This window comes from Nomascus leucogenys, chromosome 14 (genome assembly GCF_006542625.1).
Source record: "Nomascus leucogenys isolate Asia chromosome 14, Asia_NLE_v1, whole genome shotgun sequence".
Lineage (NCBI taxonomy): Eukaryota > Metazoa > Chordata > Mammalia > Primates > Hylobatidae > Nomascus > Nomascus leucogenys.
Genome location: NC_044394.1, coordinates 11,537,955 through 11,558,741, shown reverse-complemented (window position 1 = coordinate 11,558,741; position 20,787 = coordinate 11,537,955). Strand labels below are relative to the sequence as shown.

The following is a 20,787-nucleotide window of genomic DNA, read 5'->3' as shown; positions in this document are numbered from 1 at the left end:
GGAAATGCTTGTTGGAGCATTTCAGAAATTGGATTTTCAGATTAGGGATGCTGATCAGGTAATCATAATGTGAATATTCCAAAGTTCAAAATCTGAAACACGTCTGGTCTCAAGTATTTTGGATAAGGGATACTCAATCTGTACTAATAATCAGATATAATAAAATTTTATGCTTATATGTCTGACTCTTATAATAGCAGGTGATTCTCGCTAAGGGCATTTTGTGATTTGTTGCTGTTTAGCAGGATTTCTTAACCTTAGTACTATAGACATTTAGGGCTGGATGATCATTGTAGAGGGGTGTTCTTGTACATGTAGAATATTTAGTAGACTAGCAGCATTCCTGGTTTCTACCCACTAGATTCCAGTAGCATCAGCTCCACCAGTTGTGACAGCCAAAAATGTCTTCAGACATTGCCAGTGTCACCTGTGAGGAAAATCACCTCAGTTGAGAACCACTGCTATACAGGGTACTAACATAATCACTGTTGGGTGTCTAAGTTCTGGTCCCCAATTGCCTTTCTCTCCTCTCTGTACTAGTAGTGCTCTATTGAGAAGGAGTAAGAGAGTCTACTAGTTTTCTTAATTTTCCCAGTTTCAAAATGTTAACTGTGCACTAAATTTACACTGTTTTAGTACAGTCACTAGCCACATATAGTAGCTATCTACATTGAAAGTTATTAAAATGAAATAAAATTTAATATTTAGTTATTCAGTCACTCTAGCCACATTTCAAGTGCTTAATAGCCACATGTGTTTAGTGGCTATTATATTGGAGGGCAAAGATAAGATTTTCATCATTGCAGAAAGTTCTTCTGGATAATACTGCACTAAATTCTTCCCAAATTATTTTGTATGTTTCCTATAAATTGCATATTGAAAAACACCAGGTATTGGGGTCTTCACTTAAAATTTCCCATATAGGGGCACAGTGGTGTATACCTTTAATAATCCCAGTGCTTTAGGAGGCCAAGTGCTTGAGGCCACAAATTCAAGACCAGCCTGGGTAGCATAGCAAGACACCATCTCTACAAAAATTTTCTTAAAAATTAGCCTGGCATGGTGGCATGCATCTGTAGTTCTAGCTACTTAGGAGGTTGAGTTGGGAGGATTGCTTGAGCCCAGGAGTTTGAGGCTGCAGTGAGCTGTGATCGTGCCACTGCACTCCAGCCTGGGTGACAGAGACCTGCCTCAATAAAAAAGAAAAAAAGGAAACATTGGGTTGAATTGTCTATTCTTTAGGATTAAAGTGCAAATCCATTTTACTGATCTGATTAATGGAATAATTAGTATTTTTATCGAGCTTTTTAAGCAACCAACTTATATTTGGGAGTATTCAATATAACAGTTTTTTAATTGCATAAATGTTTTTCAGTCATTCTCAAAAGTGTGCCTATGCTTAATTGTAATTACTTGTTTCTTTAAGGTCTCTTTTATTTTCTGGGATCCATTGTTAACTTTAGCCAGGACCCAGATGTGCACTTTAAATATATTCAGGCAGCTTGCAAGACTGGGCAAATCAAAGAAGTAGAAAGAATCTGTAGAGAAAGCAACTGCTACGATCCTGAGCGAGTCAAGAATTTTCTTAAGGTAAGTGGTTTTGAGTAATGTGTTTTCTGGTTGGATTCCAGGTTAGCAGTTCTACAAGGGTTTGGTCGTAGTTCAAAAATATTTTTTCCCTAAATATGAAATTGTTAGCATTCTTAAGTTGTGTGCTGGATTATTTCTTCCAAACATAATATTCTGTGGTTTCCTTTGAAATACAGAAGGAAATTGGTGAGTAAGAATGACCATCTATTTAAAAGAAGAAAAAAAAAATAGCACTATTTCAAAGGAATTTCCTTTAATTTTTGGATGGAAAAATTTAGAAAAGTGGTTGTATACTTTCAATGTCATTTTAGAATCATTTAGGCTTTTGAATATTAACATCAGCTTGCTCTTCATACCATTTTGAGGAGCCTGTATTGTAGGCAAAGGGATCTGTTGTCTAAGGAATGTATAGGTTTACCTCTTTCATCGTTTGCCCAACTCTAGAAACTAAAATATTATTATTCATATATAATTCATAAATTAAAGGTAAGATCAAACAAAACGCTCAGCTTTGTGACACATGAAATCAGTTATAGAGAAGTAAGGACCACCTGTGCTGCAGGGAGGAGTAATGGTTGAGAGATTCTGAACTCTAGAAGATCCCTAATGGCAGTTAATTTTGTTTAATGTTTAACTTAGCTTTAGCTTTATTCTTGTAACTACCAGTTACTTTGTGAGGGAAATAAAGCTTTAAAGTTGATAGCTATCTATAAAAGACTAGGAAAACTACAGAACACTTAGATTACTGCTCTCTCACTGCCTATTATGTGTGTGTGTGTACACTCTCTCTCTATATATATATAATGATTACTGAGACTTTATAGAAAGTTCTGAAGTATTTTTTGTCTTGGAAGAATTTTAAATTACAAGTGAAACCAAAATGCTTTTGTAGAATACAGTACAGAAAGTAGGCTTTTCCTGCTCCCAGATTATCATCCTTTGTGGTGCCTGTGGTTGTACTGGCAGATTGTTCTTTTGAAGAATTTACTACCTGGGCTCTAGATTAAATAGCAAAACCCTTAGGGGTTTTAGTGTAATGAAGTAGTCAAAATGTTGAAACTGCTCTACATTTTAATTAAAAGACACACTTTTCAAAAAAGTATAGCTTTAAAATGTCTTGGCCATCATGAATATTCTGGGTAACCTAGCTAGTATGCTATGTTTGGACCAAAACTTTCTGGTGTCAAAAAACCCCTCCAAATGAGAAAGATTTGATACTCTGTGCTTGACTAGTGTACCCGTACTACTGATTCACTTCCTTCTTTGAGTATCATTACTATTTCCTTTAAAAAAAACAAAAAACCAAAAAAACTACTACTAGATTCTTTTGGGGACAGGGGGTGTTGGGTTTTTTTTTTTTGTTTTTCTTTTTAAGCTTTTAAGTACAGGGGTGCATGGGCAGGTTTGTTATATAGGTAAACTGTGTCATGGGCGTTTGTTGTACAGATTGTTTCGTCATCCAGGTATTAAGCCTACAACCCATTAGTTATTTTTCCTGATCCTCTCCCTCCTCCCATCCTCCACCCTTCAGTAGGCCCCAGTGTCTGTTGTTCCTCTCTGTGTCCATGTGTTCTCATCATTTATCTCCCACTTACTAGTGAGAACATGCAGTATTTGGTTTTCTGTTCCTGTGTTAATACTACCAGATTCTTAAATGATTTCTTTTTGTTTTTATTGAGCCCTCAGCTTCTATGCTTAAATTGTAACTTCTTTAGCTTTTGACTTTAATATTTGAGTTATATATATATGGAAGGCAAAATGAAATTAGCTATTATTTAATTATCACATTCTTGAGCTTCAAATCCTCTAGTAAAGAAATGAAAAACAATCCTCTGGGTACTAGGATGGTACCGCCTTAGGTTTGCATAGCCCATGGGATCTAATCAGATGAAGATTTCCCCTCCACACTTGTGAATTGGGTACAAGCCTGATATAGTAGGGGTGTGGATGTGGATTATGAGCTTTTGAGTCAGTCAGACCTGTTTCAAAATCTACTTAGCCATTGTTTGTTCATTCAGTGTATGTCTAGCTGTTACCTCAGGCAAGTTAATGAATATGCCTCAGGCTCAGTTTCTTCAACCATAAGCTATGTTTATTTATCAAGTACCTTGTATACTATAGATGTTTAGGCAGTAACTATTACTGATAAGTGATAAGCCTTGGAAAAAGGTGGAGTCAGCCTAAATGGGATTTCTGTCAGGCAAGTATTTATTTCTCTTTGATATCAATTTGTACCTGACTCTTTGAAGGAATTTACTTCCAGCCAGGATTAGAGGTGAATTTAGTGTCTTATGTCTACATAATTTGACATGGGAGCTCAATACTAAGATGCAACTATCACATTCATCCTCTGATGCCAGTGTTGAGAATGAACATATTAGATGTCAACCTGCAGTACAGGGTTACGATGCCTCTTATCACTGTTATTAAACTTAATTTTAGAGGTACTAGCTACATGATAATTTACTGGTGTTGTAAGTAATCCCTGTGTCATAAGAAAAATACCCTGACTCTGATCTTGAATATTCAAGTGCCAATTGTGTGTTAGCCACCAGGAATAAAGAGATTGGTAGAATATAACTTCTCCTTTAAGGTACCCCGTCAGCAGGATAAAATTGTGTCATTAGCATCATTTGGCTCATGCCCTAAGTTTGTAGAACTGTAAGCTCTCTGTAGAAAGCATGTAACTGTTCATGAGACCCATGATCTGCTCCTTGCTACCTTTGATCTTGTTTTCTACCTTTCTTTTTTTCTTTCTTTCCTGGTTTAGCTTCAACCACGCTGGCCTGCTAGCTATTCCTGGAACTCCCCTAACCCTGTCCTGCCTAAGGGCCTTTGCTTGTGCCCTGTACTACTATTCTCTCATGACCTTCTCCTTTACCTTCTTTGGGTTTCTGATTGAATGTCAGAAGAGAGGATGTCTCAGATTGCCTTGTGTAAAATAGAACCCATTCCTACCCCATTTTGCTTCTTTTTCTTTATAACACCACTATGAAACGTCTCCTCCCATTAGAATGTAAGTTCCTTGAGAGAATGGACTCTGCTTCCTTTGTTCCCTGCTGTATCTCCAGTACCTAAGAACAGAGTCTGATACTTGGGTACTCATAAATATTTGTTAAATGAACAAATTTATGTTGAAGAAAATCTCTGACTATGTTAATATAATTTCAAGTTTGATCTTAAAATCTTTAACCATTATAACTGGAGGTTAATTAAACATTTAGTAAGTAATTTAATATTATTAAAAGGTTAACATTTCTACCATGTATAAAATCATGTGCAAATTTTAGCAATCAAGAAAATAACCTAGATTTTGTCTACTTTTTAAATCTGAAATTTTCTTTTGGAATACAGTTAGTATTCCACAAAAGTGGAATTATTTGCCACAGAAGTTTAAACACCTAGGCATGAAAATAGAGTAAGTAATCCTAGATTATTTGTAAGTGATAAAGATAACAAAAATATTTTATATGTGTGTAGGTAAGATGACTAGTGTGTTGATCCATACTTTTTTGATGTTCATTTAGCAGGAAAAACATGACATACTAAAATTTTTACATAGATAGATGCAGACAGATTCTAGAAATGATCGTAACAGCTATTAGTGCAGAGTTTCCATGGTGTTAAACAATACTTGCTTTAGAAAACCTTCCTTAATGTGGAAAATCTGCAGCTTTACAAACATTTTAATTTTTTAATTTAGGATGGGCTATATTAAAATTAAGATTTACCTTGGTGTTCTTGGGACACTTCATAGACTAGTCTTTGTATTATTTATAATTGAGTAACTAATATCCCCTAGTCTCAGGAGCCATTTTATTCTAACCTTGAAAATAATGTTCTTAGTGGCCATCACTGGGGAAAGTTTTACCCTACTTAGTTCTGCTTCCCTAGTAGACTATGTTAGAGGAATCATTTCTTGAGGAATGTTTCACTGTGTATAAATGAATTCCTGATGGAAACTGTTGTTTTTTGTGCTCTACCTTATGTCTGTGGAATGTAACAGGACATGTATCAGGTAAATGCCCAGTACAGGTTTTACTTACCTGTCTATAACAGTCTTCTATGTCAGTCTATAAGTAGGATTGTAGTTTGGTATCTGTAATGGAATGATAAAAGCAGTTGGCAATTTAAAGATATCTTCTCTTTAAATGCTGGGTTTTTTTGTGGGGGGTGGGTTTTCTTATGGCCACATGTGGTCACCATCATGCTGCTCCTTGTAGGCTTTGTTATAATAGAGTATTAGAGGCTGGTTGTATAGATTGGATGTGGGGAGGGATAGAAAATCATTAGTTTGAAACAAATGTAAGCCATTTATGCCATATGTTTGACAATGTGACTATAGTTATTAAGTTGATTTCAAATACAGTTGAAGTGTTACTACCAGTGAAAGTCCCAGTGTGGTGAATTTACCATCTGAGAGCCACTGGCTCAGGTATCTTAATTTGTTACTCTTGTTTTTTGGTAAAGGGTGTGTATGGGAAAGACCAGGTATCTTGCTGTGTGAATCTAAATATTGCTTAGTAAAAATTTACTGAAACTGGGATGTACACACTCAACTATTGGGACATTCTTTCTTTAACAGAAGAGCTATGTTTGTGTGAGCCTCTCTTGTTAGTGTAGAACAAATTCTCATATGTTACATAGATTTGATACCTCATAGAAGAAAATTAAAGCTTCCTTTTGTTTGTCTTTTTTTCAGGAAGCAAAACTAACAGATCAGCTACCACTTATCATTGTGTGTGATCGATTTGACTTTGTCCATGATTTGGTGCTCTATTTATATAGAAATAATCTTCAAAAGTATATAGAGATATATGTACAGAAGGTAAGTAATATGTAGGTAATGTAAAGGTATAATCTTACTATAGATTTTATTTCTCATATTCTGGAAATCCTTTTGAAACTCTGTGCTCAATAAGAGTGGTCTGCAGCTTTTAACGTGGGATTTTTTGTTTTTGTTTTTGTTTTTGTTTTGGAGACAGGTTCTTGCTCTGTCGCCCATTCTGGAATACAGTGGCATAATCATAGCTCACTCTAACCTTAAACTCCTGGGCTCAAGCAGTCCTCCTGCTTAGCCTCCCAAGTATCTGGGACTGCAGGTGCATACTACCACGTCCAGCCTGCTTTTAATACTTTTTTCCCCAGCAGAATCCTTTCTTGGAATAAAATTCTACGTGCTTCCCTAGCAAGCTGACTCAGGGAAGGGGGGAAAAAACATGCATGCCAAGTGTGTAAAATATAAGAATAGAACTGCTATTATTGAAACAGTTGGGTGGCCTAGGGCCCCACTAACTTGATAGACCCTGAGGTATACATGTAGAAGCCCTAGACTCCAAAGCAGAGTTTTCAAACCATCTTAAATACAGATATTAGATACTTCACCTTCTAACTGTAGAAACAGGCAGTATTGCTATAATGGGAGCCTTTTTATTAGACAGTCTTGCATAGTCATCTTTGACTGTAGCTTCTTTGGACTTATTTATCATATGGAACAATGCTTCGGTAACTAACCAAACCAGTAGAGACAGAATATAGTATATGTGCTTTCAATACTTATTAAACCATGAAGTCTTGTTTTTAGCTGGACCTCCTGCTAAATTCCTCTATCTAGTTGCAAATTTAGACCCTCAGTTTATTACTGAATTTAAAAACTGAACTTAAAAAAAAAAATGAGCTTAAAAGTGATAGAGATAAATGCTTTTTTAAATTTCTCTTTGCTTTTAATATCATAATAACATTCTTCTACTTTTTTTAACCACAGGTGAATCCAAGTCGACTTCCTGTAGTTATTGGAGGATTACTTGATGTTGACTGTTCTGAAGATGTCATAAAAAACTTGATTCTTGTTGTAAGAGGTCAATTCTCTACTGATGAGCTTGTTGCTGAGGTTGAAAAAAGAAACAGGTGTAGTACCATTTTAACAGGGATAAGTTACTCTTTCTTAGCATGGCAATAGATAAAAATATAGGTAGTCATTTGTTCCAAAGCTACTAAATAACACATGGAGAATAATTTCCTGAAGACACCTAACATAGAGGTGATAAGCTAGCTAATAGCACTGGAAAAAAACCTGTTTTCTGAAACATTATAGCTGTCATAGGAAATCTGTTAACCTGGTTGATGATTTTTTTGGCATGTTTATAATTACAGCTATGTGGTTTGACTTTATATGTTTTTAATATAAACTGTGTACTAAGTCTGCTGTTTAGTTAGGTGTGATACCTGTGTATTTAACAACTAATTCTGTACTGATCAATAGTGTGGTGTTTCCAACCTGAGAAACTGATGAAAAAAAACAAATAGTGTGGTGTTTACTTAAGTATGAGGCAAAAGAGTTCCCTGTGCAACTCTTGAGTTCAACTGATATTTAATTTATAGTATCTTAACATGATAATACGGATTTCCAATAGAATATAGTGTAAGTGCTTCTAAAACTTACAGACTGTGAAGTCTTTTTTTAGCTGGAATGTTCTGAGGAACTAGTGTTTAGGAAGTACTGATGTAAATGAGGTTGGTGAGGTGGTATGCTAGTGGGAAGTTCTGCTGTTTATGAGAAGAAATTAAGAAAGTCTGTGGGTTTCACTTTAACCTGCGTTGATATGGGTGATCTACTAATTATATTCTTAGAATTTATATTAGAATGTTTCAAACATGGAAAAATTTTGCATTTAAGGGTAATAGAGATATACAGTTAATACTGACTTAAAGGTTTGAGCCTAGTTTCAAGTGATTTTATGTCATAACAATTTAACATTTAATAAGAGGTTCAGTTGAGTCTTAAATCTATTACCTGAAAATAATCTTATTGCATATTCCAAGCAAATGGCAGTTACAGTTAGATAATTTAGTCTTTAAGTGACAAATTATATTGTGAAAAGCTAGATTCACATCTAAGTCACTAGTCTAGACATGCCTCAGCTAATTTTTATTCCTTAAGTTGACATGGCACATCTTGGATTGCACATGTTTATAGGAGCTGGATTTTTGCCTCTATTTATTAAAATTGTCTTCTCCCTAATGGGAGAGTTCATAATAACCATGTGAATTTGATATAGCTAAAATAATGAATAATGCTTTTTCTTTGGCTGCTTTTAATGTTTAAATCATTGGTAAAAGAGGCTTGGGCTAGGCGTGGTGGCTTGTGCCTGTAGTCCCAGCTTCCGGGGAAGCTAAGGTGAGAGGATTGCTTGAGCCCAGGAGGTCAGGGCCGCAGTGAGCCCACCACTGCACTCCAGCTTGGGCAACAGAAAACCCTGGCTTTAAAATAAAAATAAAAATGAAAGGAGGCATGGTCATCAGGACTATCGAAAAAAGCTATAGTACAGCAAAACTGTGCTCCTTGATGGAGTGTTTATATGACAGCTGCAACTATTAAACCCAGAGCTTCTAAAGCTACCAGATTTTATTCCCAATATGTATTTAGGGTTTGGCTGTAGGTAATGCTGTATGTTAATTGTGTTAAAGCTGAAAGAACTTTCAGATAATCTGGCCTATGTAATATCACATCCCCATCCTATCCACAAACAAAATTTTCCGAAGTCTAGATACTTTGTGTGTTATAAAGAAAGGACTATGAATCTCTAATCTTTTATTCAGATATAAGCAGGTAAGTATATCATATAGCAGATAAATCTGGGAGAGTGAAAAATAGCCTTATATACCTTCTTTTTATTCTTGGACAACTCAATCATCTTTTGAGTCTTAATTTCCCAATTTATAATAGGATCACTGATAATTAAAATTAATGTAAAGCCAGGTACAGTGGCTTGCACCTATAGTACCAGCTACTTGGGAGGCTGAGGTGCTAGGATCACTTGAGCCCAAGGCTGTAGTGCACAATGATTGTGGCTGTGAATAGCCACTGCACTTCAGCCTGGGCAATGTAGCAATACTCGGGGGGAAAAAAGTAATGTGAAAGCACATTATAGACCATAAGGTATTTACATAGTTAGCATGTCAAGAGTGTGTTATTTATAATACAGTATGTGTGTGTGAGGTTTTTTTCCCTTTTTCCTAGATTGAAACTGCTTCTGCCTTGGCTAGAGGCCAGAATTCATGAGGGCTGTGAGGAGCCTGCTACTCACAATGCCTTAGCCAAAATCTACATAGACAGTAATAACAACCCGGAGAGATTTCTTCGTGAAAATCCCTACTATGACAGTCGCGTTGTTGGAAAGTATTGTGAGAAGAGAGATCCACATCTGGCCTGTGTTGCTTATGAACGTGGCCAATGTGATCTGGAACTTATTAATGTGAGTACTGCTAGCTAAATATGTAAAAAAGCTGCATTTTTAAAAACCTGTTGTATGAGAGTTTCAGGGTGATTTTAGGTAATATGGGACAATTGGGGACGGTGGGTGCTTTTTTAAAACTTTATTTGGAAATAAAGTTTGGAATCTGAAAGTGCCCAAATAGTGGATAAAGTCTATATACCCTTTATTCTGATTGACTTGCTAATGTTTTAACCCCACTAGCCTTACCATTTGTGTTCTCACACTCTTACAGTCAGGCACACCATTCATACATACGTGTATACACACACATACTATTTTTTAACCATGTGGGAATAAGTTGAATGCATCATGGCCTTATACCCCTTCAGAGTATATGGCCTAAGAATAAGGATATTCTCTTTCATTAACCACATGAAAGATACCAGCTTCAGTCAGTTTGACATTGATAGGATACCTTTAAAAACCTGTTCTATTCTAGTTTTGTCAATTAACCAATGATGTCCTTTGTAGCAGTTTTTTCCCCTCTAGTCTAAGGTCATATATGGCATGTAGTTTTCATGTCTTTAGTCTCCTGTACTTTGGAATGGTTCTTCAGTCTTTTTTTATGACGCTGATATCTTTGTAAACGATAGTTGCTTTTTCTATTTGTAACTATTTTATATAGGTGAAATTTAAAGGAACATCCAATTAACCATTTTAAAGTGAACAATTCAGTGGCATTCAGTACATTCACAATGTTACATAATCACCTTTATCTAGTTACAAGTTTTCATCACTTCAAAAGGAAACCCTGTATTCATTAAACAGTTCCTCCACATACCCCCTCCTCCCAGCCCCTGACAACCACCAGACTATACGGTCTCTATGGATTTGCCTATTCTCTATATTTCATCTAAATGTAAAGTCTCTTTTTAAAAAATAGAATGTGTCTCACTTTGAGTTCCTCTGATGGTCCCTGATGATTAGATTTAGATTATACGTTTCCACCCAGAGTACTGCTTCAGTGGTGGTTTGTTTTTCTCTTGGTATTATATCTGGAAGCACGCGGTGTTCATGTGTCCCCTTTGTCAGTTTTTATCAAGTTGTAACATGTCTTTGTTATATAATTATTACCCTCTTGCAGATATTAAACAGTCTATAAGTAGTCTGTAGTAGGACATGCAAATATCCTCTTACCCTCTCCCTTAATTTAGCATCTGTTGATTCTTGCTTAAACCATTCTTAATGTGTTGGTTGCAAAATGAAAATTTTTCGAACTCCAGCAGTTTCTCCACATTTGTCAGTTAGCACTCATGCATTCATGAACTCTTGGATTTTATTCGATGGGCTACAGTTCACTGCTATTTATTTTGATGCTCAAATTGTCCCGGTTTTGGCTGGTGAGAACCTCTTCAGTGTGTGTCTTTGTGTCATGGGCTCATTGTTCTTTGAGCACTAACTTATTTTCTGGCACACAATACACCAAGCTCATTTTGTACCTTCTGCAGCCCTGGAGTCAGTCATTTCTCTAGGGAACCTTTTACTGGGGCATTAGAAACCAAGATCTGGGCCAGGTGAGTGGCTCACTCCTAGAATCCCAGCACTTTGGGAGGCCAAGGCAGGAGGATCACTTGAGCCCAGGAGTTTGAAACCAGCCTGGGCAACATAGCGAGCCCCATCTCTACAAAAAATTACATAATTAGCTGGGGGAGGTGCCATGCACTTGGTTTGAAGCTACCCAGAAAGCTGAGGCAGCAGGATCACTTGAGCCCAGGAGGTCAATGTTGCAGTGAGCTATGATCGCAACACTGCACTCTCCAACCTTGACAACAGAGCAAGACTCCTATTTTCTGAAAATATTAGAAGTCAAGATCTGAGCTTAAGTGTATTTGCTTCTAAGATCTTTCAGTGGTCAGAGCTTAGTTACATTTATGTATATACATATGCTCATTTATGTACATACATTTGCATACACACATGGAAAAATAAACACACAAAAACAGCTAGTAAAACACTGAAAACTGTAAAAGTGGACTAGTCTTACCAGATGTTGAACTGTATATTACAAAGTCTGTATAATTAAAACAGTATATTACTGGTACATGAATCAAAGTCCAAAACTAGATCCAATATCAGTAAGATTATCAATAAACATAGTTTAAAAGATGGGAAATAACCTCTAAAATGCTATAAAAAGTCTTTTACTTTTTACCTTGAAATTAATCTGTCATATCTTCTTTAGGTTTGCAATGAGAATTCCCTCTTCAAAAGTCTTTCTCGCTACCTGGTACGTCGAAAGGATCCAGAATTGTGGGGCAGCGTGCTGCTGGAAAGCAATCCTTACAGGAGACCCCTAATTGACCAGGTAACATTGGCAAATGTGTTTATGGCCTGTCAGTAAAAATTACACATTTTTAACTATGAATACAATCCTTTCCCTCATCATGTACTCAAATGGATCATATTTAACTATCAGAGAAAGCAATACAAAGTAGAAGAAAATTAAAATTTATATACATTCAATTTACATTCATTTGTATATAATGAATGTAAATTGATTATATACATTATATACAAATGAATGTACATTTATATAAGTATAAATATGTATATAACATACATTAAGAAAAATAAGCCGTGTGCGGTGGCTCACGCCTGTAATTCCAGCACTTTGGGAGGCCGAGGTGGGTGGATCACCTCAGGTCAGGAGTTTGAGACCAGCCTGGCCAACGTGGTGAAACCCCATCTCTACTAAAAATACAAAAATTAGCCAGGCGCATGTAACCCAGCTACTCGGCAGGAAAATCACTTGAACCTGGGAGGTGGAGGTTGCAGTAAGCCGAGATCACGCCATTGCTCTCCAGCCTGGGTGATAAGAGCAAGACTGTCTCAAAAAAAAAAAAAAAAAGAAAACACATCCCAAAAGACCTGACTTAATTATATAAAACTCTCGGTTCATCATAGTTTAAAAGGAAAATAACAAACTAAACATTAAAGATGGCTATTATTAACACTTAAGTGGCTAAATTGGAAACTTCAAGATAATAAGTCAGAAAAATATAAGGATAAGAGAAAATACAAAAGACCAAGTGCATCAGTGTTATATCTTACTAATAAGAAGTATAGAACTGCAAATGAGATGGAGTTTTATACCTAAATAAAATAGACAACATATTTTAAAAGCTCTAAAAATAGAGTTGTTGTAATGAGTCTTAAAATTCTCCTGAGATAAGTATAAATAAAACATTTTAGAAACAAATAGGTTGAAGGCTATTAATATTTCATTCCTTTCCTAGGAAGCACTTCTAAGGAACATTCCCAAGTAGTTACAAAGCTTCCTAGGGGAAGGTTGTGGGGGTGGGGGTGGTGGTTGGAAATCATTGCAGCATCCAGAAAACCATGCAAATAGCCAAAACCAGAAGAATTACCGATATTTTTAATTCCACATCTGTGTAGCTGAATTTTGAATTATGTGTAGCCATTAAAGTGATAATGATGATTGCTAGCCTGGATAATGTTTTAATCAGGGAAAAGATAGAAATTATATAATTAGAGTAATTTTTCAACAGAAAAGAATTATACATATTGTATAGATTTGTGTAGAAAGACCTCTCTGTGTAAATTTAAAGGTCTTTTTCCTACTTCATTCTTTTCTGCCTATTTCAAGTTTTCTACTGAGAGGCCAACTTACCCTTATTTAAAACCAACTTGATTCCCAGTACTTATGTCCCATATATCCTCTGTAGGTTGTACAAACAGCTTTGTCTGAGACTCAGGACCCTGAAGAAGTGTCAGTAACTGTCAAGGCTTTCATGACTGCAGACCTTCCTAATGAACTCATTGAACTGCTGGAGAAAATTGTCCTTGATAACTCTGTATTCAGTGAACACAGGTATGCTTTCAGAGGGATCCATTGGCTATTTATAGTCAGTCTTTAATAACGGCCCATCAGTTTTGGGAAGGAACAAAAAGATCAGAGAAAGTTGCCTGAATTCTCACTCTTCTAATATCCTCCCCGCCGCCCTACCTCCTGAGACAGAAACCTCTTTGTTAGTCACAGTGGTTATTTTTTATGTCTGATAAACTTAAAATATTCTTTTTTTTTCTTAAAGGAATCTGCAAAACCTCCTTATCCTCACTGCAATTAAGGCTGACCGTACACGTGTTATGGAGTATATTAACCGCCTGGATAATTATGATGCCCCAGATATTGCCAATATCGCCATCAGCAATGAGCTGTTTGAAGAAGCATTTGCCATTTTCCGGAAATTTGATGTCAATACTTCAGCAGTTCAGGTAAATCTTCAGATTACCTAAGTTGAATTACTAAACACTGTGCTATGAGGGTGGGCCTAATTGGTTGCTACAGCAATAGAAGAGCAATAAAATACTAACAGCTTAAATGTAATTGCTTTGGGTAGGATTGATTTTACTCTAACCCTAATTTCAAACTTGGGTACTTAGGTCTTAATTGAGCATATTGGAAACTTGGATCGGGCATATGAGTTTGCTGAACGTTGCAATGAACCTGCGGTCTGGAGTCAACTTGCAAAAGCCCAGTTGCAGAAAGGAATGGTGAAAGAAGCCATTGATTCTTACATCAAAGCAGATGATCCTTCCTCCTATATGGAAGTTGTTCAGGCTGCCAATACTAGTGGTATGACTTCTTACCTTATGTATTGAGACCTCATAAAATGATTAAGCTGAGCATTAAGATATCTGTCTGTTCTGAATTGTAGAAGAGTTAGATACTGCATGGTTTCTTTTAGTGCTCCATCTTAGTCCAGATAAAAAGAGGCTGTATTTTGTGAATTTGTTTTTTTTTTTTTTTTTTTTTTTGAGACGGAGTCTTGCTCTGTCCCCCAGGCTGGAGTGCAGTGGCGCGATCTCGGCTCACTGCAAGCTCTGCCTCCCGGGGTTCACGCCATTCTCCTGCCTCAGCCTCCCGAGTAGCTGGGACTACAGGCGCCCGCCAACACGCCCGGCTAATTTTTTGTATTTTTAGTAGAGACGGGGTTTCACCCTGTTAGCCAGGATGGTCTCGATCTCCTGACCTCGTGATCCGCCCGCCTCGGCCTCCCAAAGTGCTGGGATTACAGGCTTGAGCCACCGCGCCCGGCCATTTTGTGAATTTGTAAGTTCACAAAACTTACAAGTGGGGAAGATGAATTTTCTGTTTTTGAAGTCTCATAAAATCCTGATAGTGCTCTAATCTTAAAACTTTAAGGAAAAAGAGAATTCATCTATTCATTTGGTCCGTGATAATACAGAAGTGAAATATTGCATGGTTTACATTTGTCATTATCCATGTTTCCTTGAAAAGGAAATGAATGCAATTTTCATTTACTTAGGTGAAAGATAAACTAGGATGTTAGTGTTTGTATATATTTTTTCTTTTTCTATACTTAGGAAACTGGGAAGAACTGGTGAAGTACTTGCAGATGGCCCGTAAGAAGGCTCGAGAGTCCTACGTGGAGACAGAACTGATATTCGCGCTGGCTAAAACAAACCGCCTTGCAGAGTTAGAAGAATTTATCAATGGACCAAATAATGCTCATATCCAACAAGTGGGTTTCCTTTTCAGATTTAAGAAAAACTAGTTGGGCTACTTGATTAGCTTGGTAGGATCAAAAACATCATAACTGAAAAATTGAAAAATCTATAGGAAAACAAATTATTTCTCATTGTTAAGATACGAATTTGAAAAGAGGATTAAGCTCACACTAATATCTTGCTGATGTGGGTTACCTTTTTTTTTCCAGGTTGGTGACCGTTGTTATGATGAAAAAATGTATGATGCTGCTAAGTTGTTGTACAATAATGTTTCCAATTTTGGACGTTTGGCATCTACCCTGGTTCACCTGGGTGAATATCAGGCAGCTGTTGATGGGGCTAGGAAAGCTAACAGTACTCGAACATGGAAAGAGGTAATCTAAACCCAAGTTTGAGTGAAGAATTAAATGCTCTTTAAACATTAGTTTAAATAACTAGCCATGTTTACATTTGAGTTCACAGAAAGGAAATGTTTATTCTAGGTCTGCTTCGCCTGTGTAGATGGGAAAGAATTCCGTCTTGCTCAGATGTGTGGACTTCATATTGTTGTACACGCAGATGAATTAGAAGAACTTATCAACTACTATCAGGTATTAACGAGACTTTTATATGACCTGAGATCTTTTACCATAGATATGCTTATCTTTAACTGCACATTTCTCTTGTTCAGGATCGTGGCTATTTTGAAGAGCTGATTACCATGTTGGAAGCAGCACTGGGACTTGAGCGAGCTCACATGGGAATGTTTACCGAATTAGCTATTCTATACTCTAAATTTAAGCCTCAGAAAATGAGGGAGCACCTGGAGCTGTTCTGGTCTAGAGTGAATATTCCCAAGGTAACCAGTCATTGTAACACAGTGAAGCAATTGTGTAGTTAAAACTAATACTTCAAAATATCTTATTCTTTTTAAGGCTGTTAACTAGACTCATATCTAAAGCAATTAAGTCTTTCTTGTGCAGGTGCTAAGAGCTGCAGAACAAGCTCATCTTTGGGCAGAACTGGTGTTTTTGTATGACAAGTATGAAGAATATGATAATGCCATAATTACCATGATGAATCATCCAACTGATGCCTGGAAAGAAGGGCAATTCAAAGATATCATTACCAAGGTGTGTACTTTCTTCAGAAGATGAAGGATTCAGAAGGAGAAAGCTCATTAGGAAGTAACTGACTTATGTATGGATTTTCCCATCGTAGGTTGCCAATGTGGAACTATACTACAGAGCAATACAGTTCTACTTAGAATTCAAGCCTCTGTTGTTAAATGATTTGCTGATGGTGCTGTCTCCACGGTTGGATCACACTCGTGCAGTCAATTATTTCAGCAAGGTAAAGTAATAATTTTAAACCAAAGCTTCATAGCAAGGAATTAGGACATACTTTGGTAACTTTTGTCCCTGGGACTTCAATAATGTGCTATATTTGTAACAAACTCTTTATTTTAAAGGTTAAACAGCTACCACTGGTGAAACCATATTTGCGTTCAGTTCAGAACCATAACAACAAATCTGTGAATGAATCACTGAACAACCTTTTTATTACAGAAGAAGATTATCAGGTAAAACCTTTTGATTCTTGCACATAATCTCAAGACTCATAAAGTTACGTTTTCCCATTTTTTTATAAAGCCATTATCCTTTAGGATTGTAAACAGTAGGTGCTTGCATACCTAGGATCTAAATTTAGTAAGATTTCAGGATTGATAAATCTTACTTCTAATTAAGTGCCAAGTTTTCAGAATTTTGCTCAGATCTTGTATAAGATACTGCTTTTGAAAAAATGATATGATTATCTCTAACATCTAGATTGTAGGTAGAGTCAAAAATGTCTTTGACCACTTAACTAGTTCATAAAATTTATTTGGTATTAACTATATTTATTCACCATTTTTCTTGCCTACTGTTTTATTAGTATTTGTATAAACTTTCTCTTATGAAGGATTTCACATAAGCAAAAGTGAAGTAGAGTTAAGCTTAAGCTACTTGCCTTTTTTTCTTTCTTGATTTTCTTTGAGGCTCAGCGCATGCAGATCTGTACTGCTGCCATGCTGAGTTTTATCAGAAGTTTCTCTAGAGCACAGAATCTTGCCCTCCATGCCGGGCACGGTGGCTCACGCCTGTAATCCCAGCACTTTGGGAGGCCGAGGCGGGCGGATCACGAGGTCAGGAGATCGAGACCATCCTGGCTAACACAATGAAACCCCGTCTCTACTAAAATACAAAAAAAATTAGCCGGGTGTGGTGGCACATGCCTGTGGTCCCAGCTACTCGGGAGGCTGAGGCAGGAGAATCGCTTGAACCCTAGAGGCAGGTTGCAGTGAGCCCAGATTGCATCACCACTGCACTCCAGCCTGGGCAACAGAGGGAGACTCCATCTCAAAAAAAAAAAAAAAAATCTTGCCCTCCAAATTAGAAATATTGTCCATTTCATAGCCATATGTTAGCCCTTGATACTGAAAATCTTGGAGAAAATGGTATCTTTAGGTAAAATGAAAACCATACCTTTTGATGCTTGAATCTAGGTATCATATTACATGTTACCATCTAAGGGGCTCAGCTCATTGATCGAGAACGGAATATAATGTTAAACAAAATACTGATCTGGCATTTGGATGGCTTTTTTTTTAAGGCTCTGCGAACATCAATAGATGCTTATGACAACTTTGACAATATCTCGCTTGCTCAGCGTTTGGAAAAACATGAACTCATTGAGTTCAGGAGAATTGCTGCTTATCTCTTCAAAGGCAACAATCGCTGGAAACAGAGTGTAGAGCTGTGCAAGAAAGACAGCCTTTACAAGGTTGATAAAGTTGCGGGGCGGGGGCTGTTTTAAACCAGGCCTAAAATGGTGTTACAAGTGATTATAATCTATAAATAAAAGTATTGGTTTTGTGAATATGAGAGCTGACTTTAAGGCAATTTAAGTTAATGGACTTCTTGATTCTAGGGGCTCTCTTATGTTAAGGTCAAACTTGTCTGGGGAAAAAAAAGCCTTTAGCTTATCTGTTCTTTGAAAATTTTAATTTAAATGATACAACTAGGAGGCTTTTTTCCCCTTGCAAAACCAGATTTATATTGGAAAGTTTCCATTGTTTTTCTTGGTTTACTGGTTTAGTATGTGGGGTCTAATGTTTTTGACTTTCACTATTTCCTTGAATAGGATGCAATGCAGTATGCTTCTGAATCTAAAGATACTGAGTTGGCTGAAGAACTCCTGCAGTGGTTTTTGCAGGAAGAAAAAAGAGAGTGCTTTGGAGCTTGTCTGTTTACCTGTTACGATCTTTTAAGGCCAGATGTCGTCCTAGAAACTGCATGGAGGCACAATATCATGGATTTTGCCATGCCCTATTTCATCCAGGTCATGAAGGAATACTTGACAAAGGTAATGACTATCTAAGTGTATTCAGAACTAGTTTTCTTGCATGTAAAATTCTACATGCACATTAATTTTTTAAAATGTTTTTTTCTTTAGTAGAAGTAAGTCATTTAGTTGATCATAAAATATTCCTGTTCTTTTGAAATTTTTTTTTAATAGCTGACAAATGACACTGATTGGAAGGGGAACTCAAATGTAGCTGTTTACCCTCAGTGTATTTATGAGGGTGAAAATAATCTATATTTTTTTATTTAAAAAACTTCGATAAATTTTATTTCAAAATAGTATTTTTCTCAAAATCAGTTCTTATAACTCAAATATTCATAACTAGTATTGTAGATTCCCTTTTATTTGGTTGGTTCCTGACTTTAATGATGTCTATGCCTGTTTCCCCTGGGGAAGCTGCATGTATATTCTTAACATCCTTTTAATCTTCACAATTTCTTTGATAGTTTAACCCCTGATTTAAAAATATCATAGGAGGTGAACACGGGAAAAAAAAACAAGCTGGGGGTCTAATCGCCTTATAACATTCACTATTCATCTTAGTGTCCCTTTTTGATGTACGAATTTGCTTACCCTATCTTCAGCAGTTACTAGCTTTCTCTCTGTAGAACATTTTTAAATGGTTTTAGAGGATCCTTTTCGTCAAAGCAAAAAGCATGATTAAAATCAGAGTCTCACATCTGATTCCTTCAGCCTGCCTGAGTTGGGGGGTTTGGAGGGGACGGTGAAGAAGTGCTACCAACAACCCCTACCATACTGAATTTTTCCTCAGGATACCATTTAATTAGATACCATTGTGTCTGTTTAAAGTTTTTAAAGAATTAACATTTTCTGTATTCAATGTAAGAGAAAAAACATGTTGCCTTATCTTAGCCATAGATGAGAATAGCTTCTTAAACATAATGCCAACTTGTGAGACCTGTCTCTAAGCTGCTGTTAACCTAAGTGCTGTGAATTTTACTAGCGATTAAGCTGCTTTCTTTCATACTGTAGCATAAATTCTTCTGCAGTAAGCTTTGAAGTTACAGAAAATTCTAAATTTTGCTTCCAGTATGCCCTTTATTTTCACTTCTCTCATACCTTTTTAGTGGTTAGATGTTTCTTCCCTAAACCTTTGTTGCTGATTCTATACCTTTTTATGCTCAATATGGAATTTGATTTTTTTTCTAAGCTGCACCTTCTGAATTCCTTTGCAGGTTGATGCAATAAAGGAAAAGGTGAAAGTTGATTCTTTTCCATCTTTAAGTCTGGAGGACTAAGTCTAAGGAATTTGCATGATTTTTTTCCTTCCTTTTCTACACTGCTGCTGCTGCTTTTTCCCCCCAATAAATTTTCACTAAAGCCTCTGCAAGTCCCTTGAAACATAACTTTAATAGAGCTGTAGGACATTAGTAGATGTTTGCTACTAATCGGCTAATAGGCTTTAGGAAGGGCAGGAGGCTAATCAGTAGTTGGTTCACAGTCTCTCTTAAATATATTATGAAAAACTGAGTATGGTGAGTTTCCATATTAATTTCAAAGTAACAGGAAATTTCTCTTCCCTGTCAGGGTATCTGGACCATAATAGGACTATCATAATACTTGAAGTAAATTAAAACAGCCTCTGGTTTTACTTTGTGAGCTTGCCTGACAGTTGTTGAATTTATATACATGCCCTAAAAGGCTTTTTGGGGTTTTTTTTTTTTTGTATTGAAGGACTGTGATCCAGTTTCTGATCTCTTGATTCTTACTAATTTTTTGCTGAAAGTAGATACAAGAGATACTAGCTGCTTCCGAAGAGACTTTCCTCATGTTTCTCCAGGTGTCCAGTTCTAATGGTGCTAGTCCATTTTTAAGAGGAATCAAAACCTTTTTAATCACGAGAGCCAAGCTTGCTATAATTGTTGCTAAGCAACATGAATTATTTTTAACAAAGTATTAACTTCTACTTTCTGTAATAAGGCGTACCTCTGAAGCTACCTAAAATTTGCTCTCCTATTTATCAGTTGGCTTGTCCAAGGATGTCAAATTCAGGCACCTTTTGGTTGCTGCTTCCCCTTCATTG

At 36.5% G+C, this 20,787-nt stretch overlaps 1 protein-coding gene across 7 annotated transcripts in view; it reads left to right on the top strand.

The window, feature by feature from the left end:
• The window catches only part of CLTC (clathrin heavy chain), a 77,990-nt gene that overhangs the window by 49,551 nt on the left and 7,652 nt on the right, over nucleotides 1–20,787 (top strand). For 2 of the 7 annotated variants that reach the window (XM_030828380.1, XM_030828379.1), the window contains 19 exons: nucleotides 1,427–1,590; nucleotides 5,597–5,608; nucleotides 6,293–6,418; nucleotides 7,355–7,497; nucleotides 9,611–9,845; nucleotides 12,049–12,171; nucleotides 13,553–13,698; nucleotides 13,919–14,102; nucleotides 14,271–14,463; nucleotides 15,216–15,373; nucleotides 15,569–15,733; nucleotides 15,842–15,949; nucleotides 16,030–16,197; nucleotides 16,322–16,471; nucleotides 16,560–16,691; nucleotides 16,810–16,920; nucleotides 17,991–18,161; nucleotides 18,522–18,743; nucleotides 19,940–19,960. In XM_030828380.1, coding sequence (XP_030684240.1) covers nucleotides 1,427–1,590; nucleotides 5,597–5,608; nucleotides 6,293–6,418; nucleotides 7,355–7,497; nucleotides 9,611–9,845; nucleotides 12,049–12,171; nucleotides 13,553–13,698; nucleotides 13,919–14,102; nucleotides 14,271–14,463; nucleotides 15,216–15,373; nucleotides 15,569–15,733; nucleotides 15,842–15,949; nucleotides 16,030–16,197; nucleotides 16,322–16,471; nucleotides 16,560–16,691; nucleotides 16,810–16,920; nucleotides 17,991–18,161; nucleotides 18,522–18,743; nucleotides 19,940–19,960 — 2,732 coding nt within the window. The remainder of the gene's footprint in view (nucleotides 1–1,426; nucleotides 1,591–5,596; nucleotides 5,609–6,292; nucleotides 6,419–7,354; nucleotides 7,498–9,610; nucleotides 9,846–12,048; nucleotides 12,172–13,552; nucleotides 13,699–13,918; nucleotides 14,103–14,270; nucleotides 14,464–15,215; nucleotides 15,374–15,568; nucleotides 15,734–15,841; nucleotides 15,950–16,029; nucleotides 16,198–16,321; nucleotides 16,472–16,559; nucleotides 16,692–16,809; nucleotides 16,921–17,990; nucleotides 18,162–18,521; nucleotides 18,744–19,939; nucleotides 19,961–20,787) is intronic. The other 5 variants (XM_030828382.1, XM_030828381.1, XM_012503303.2 and 2 more) reach the window with 3 other exon arrangements.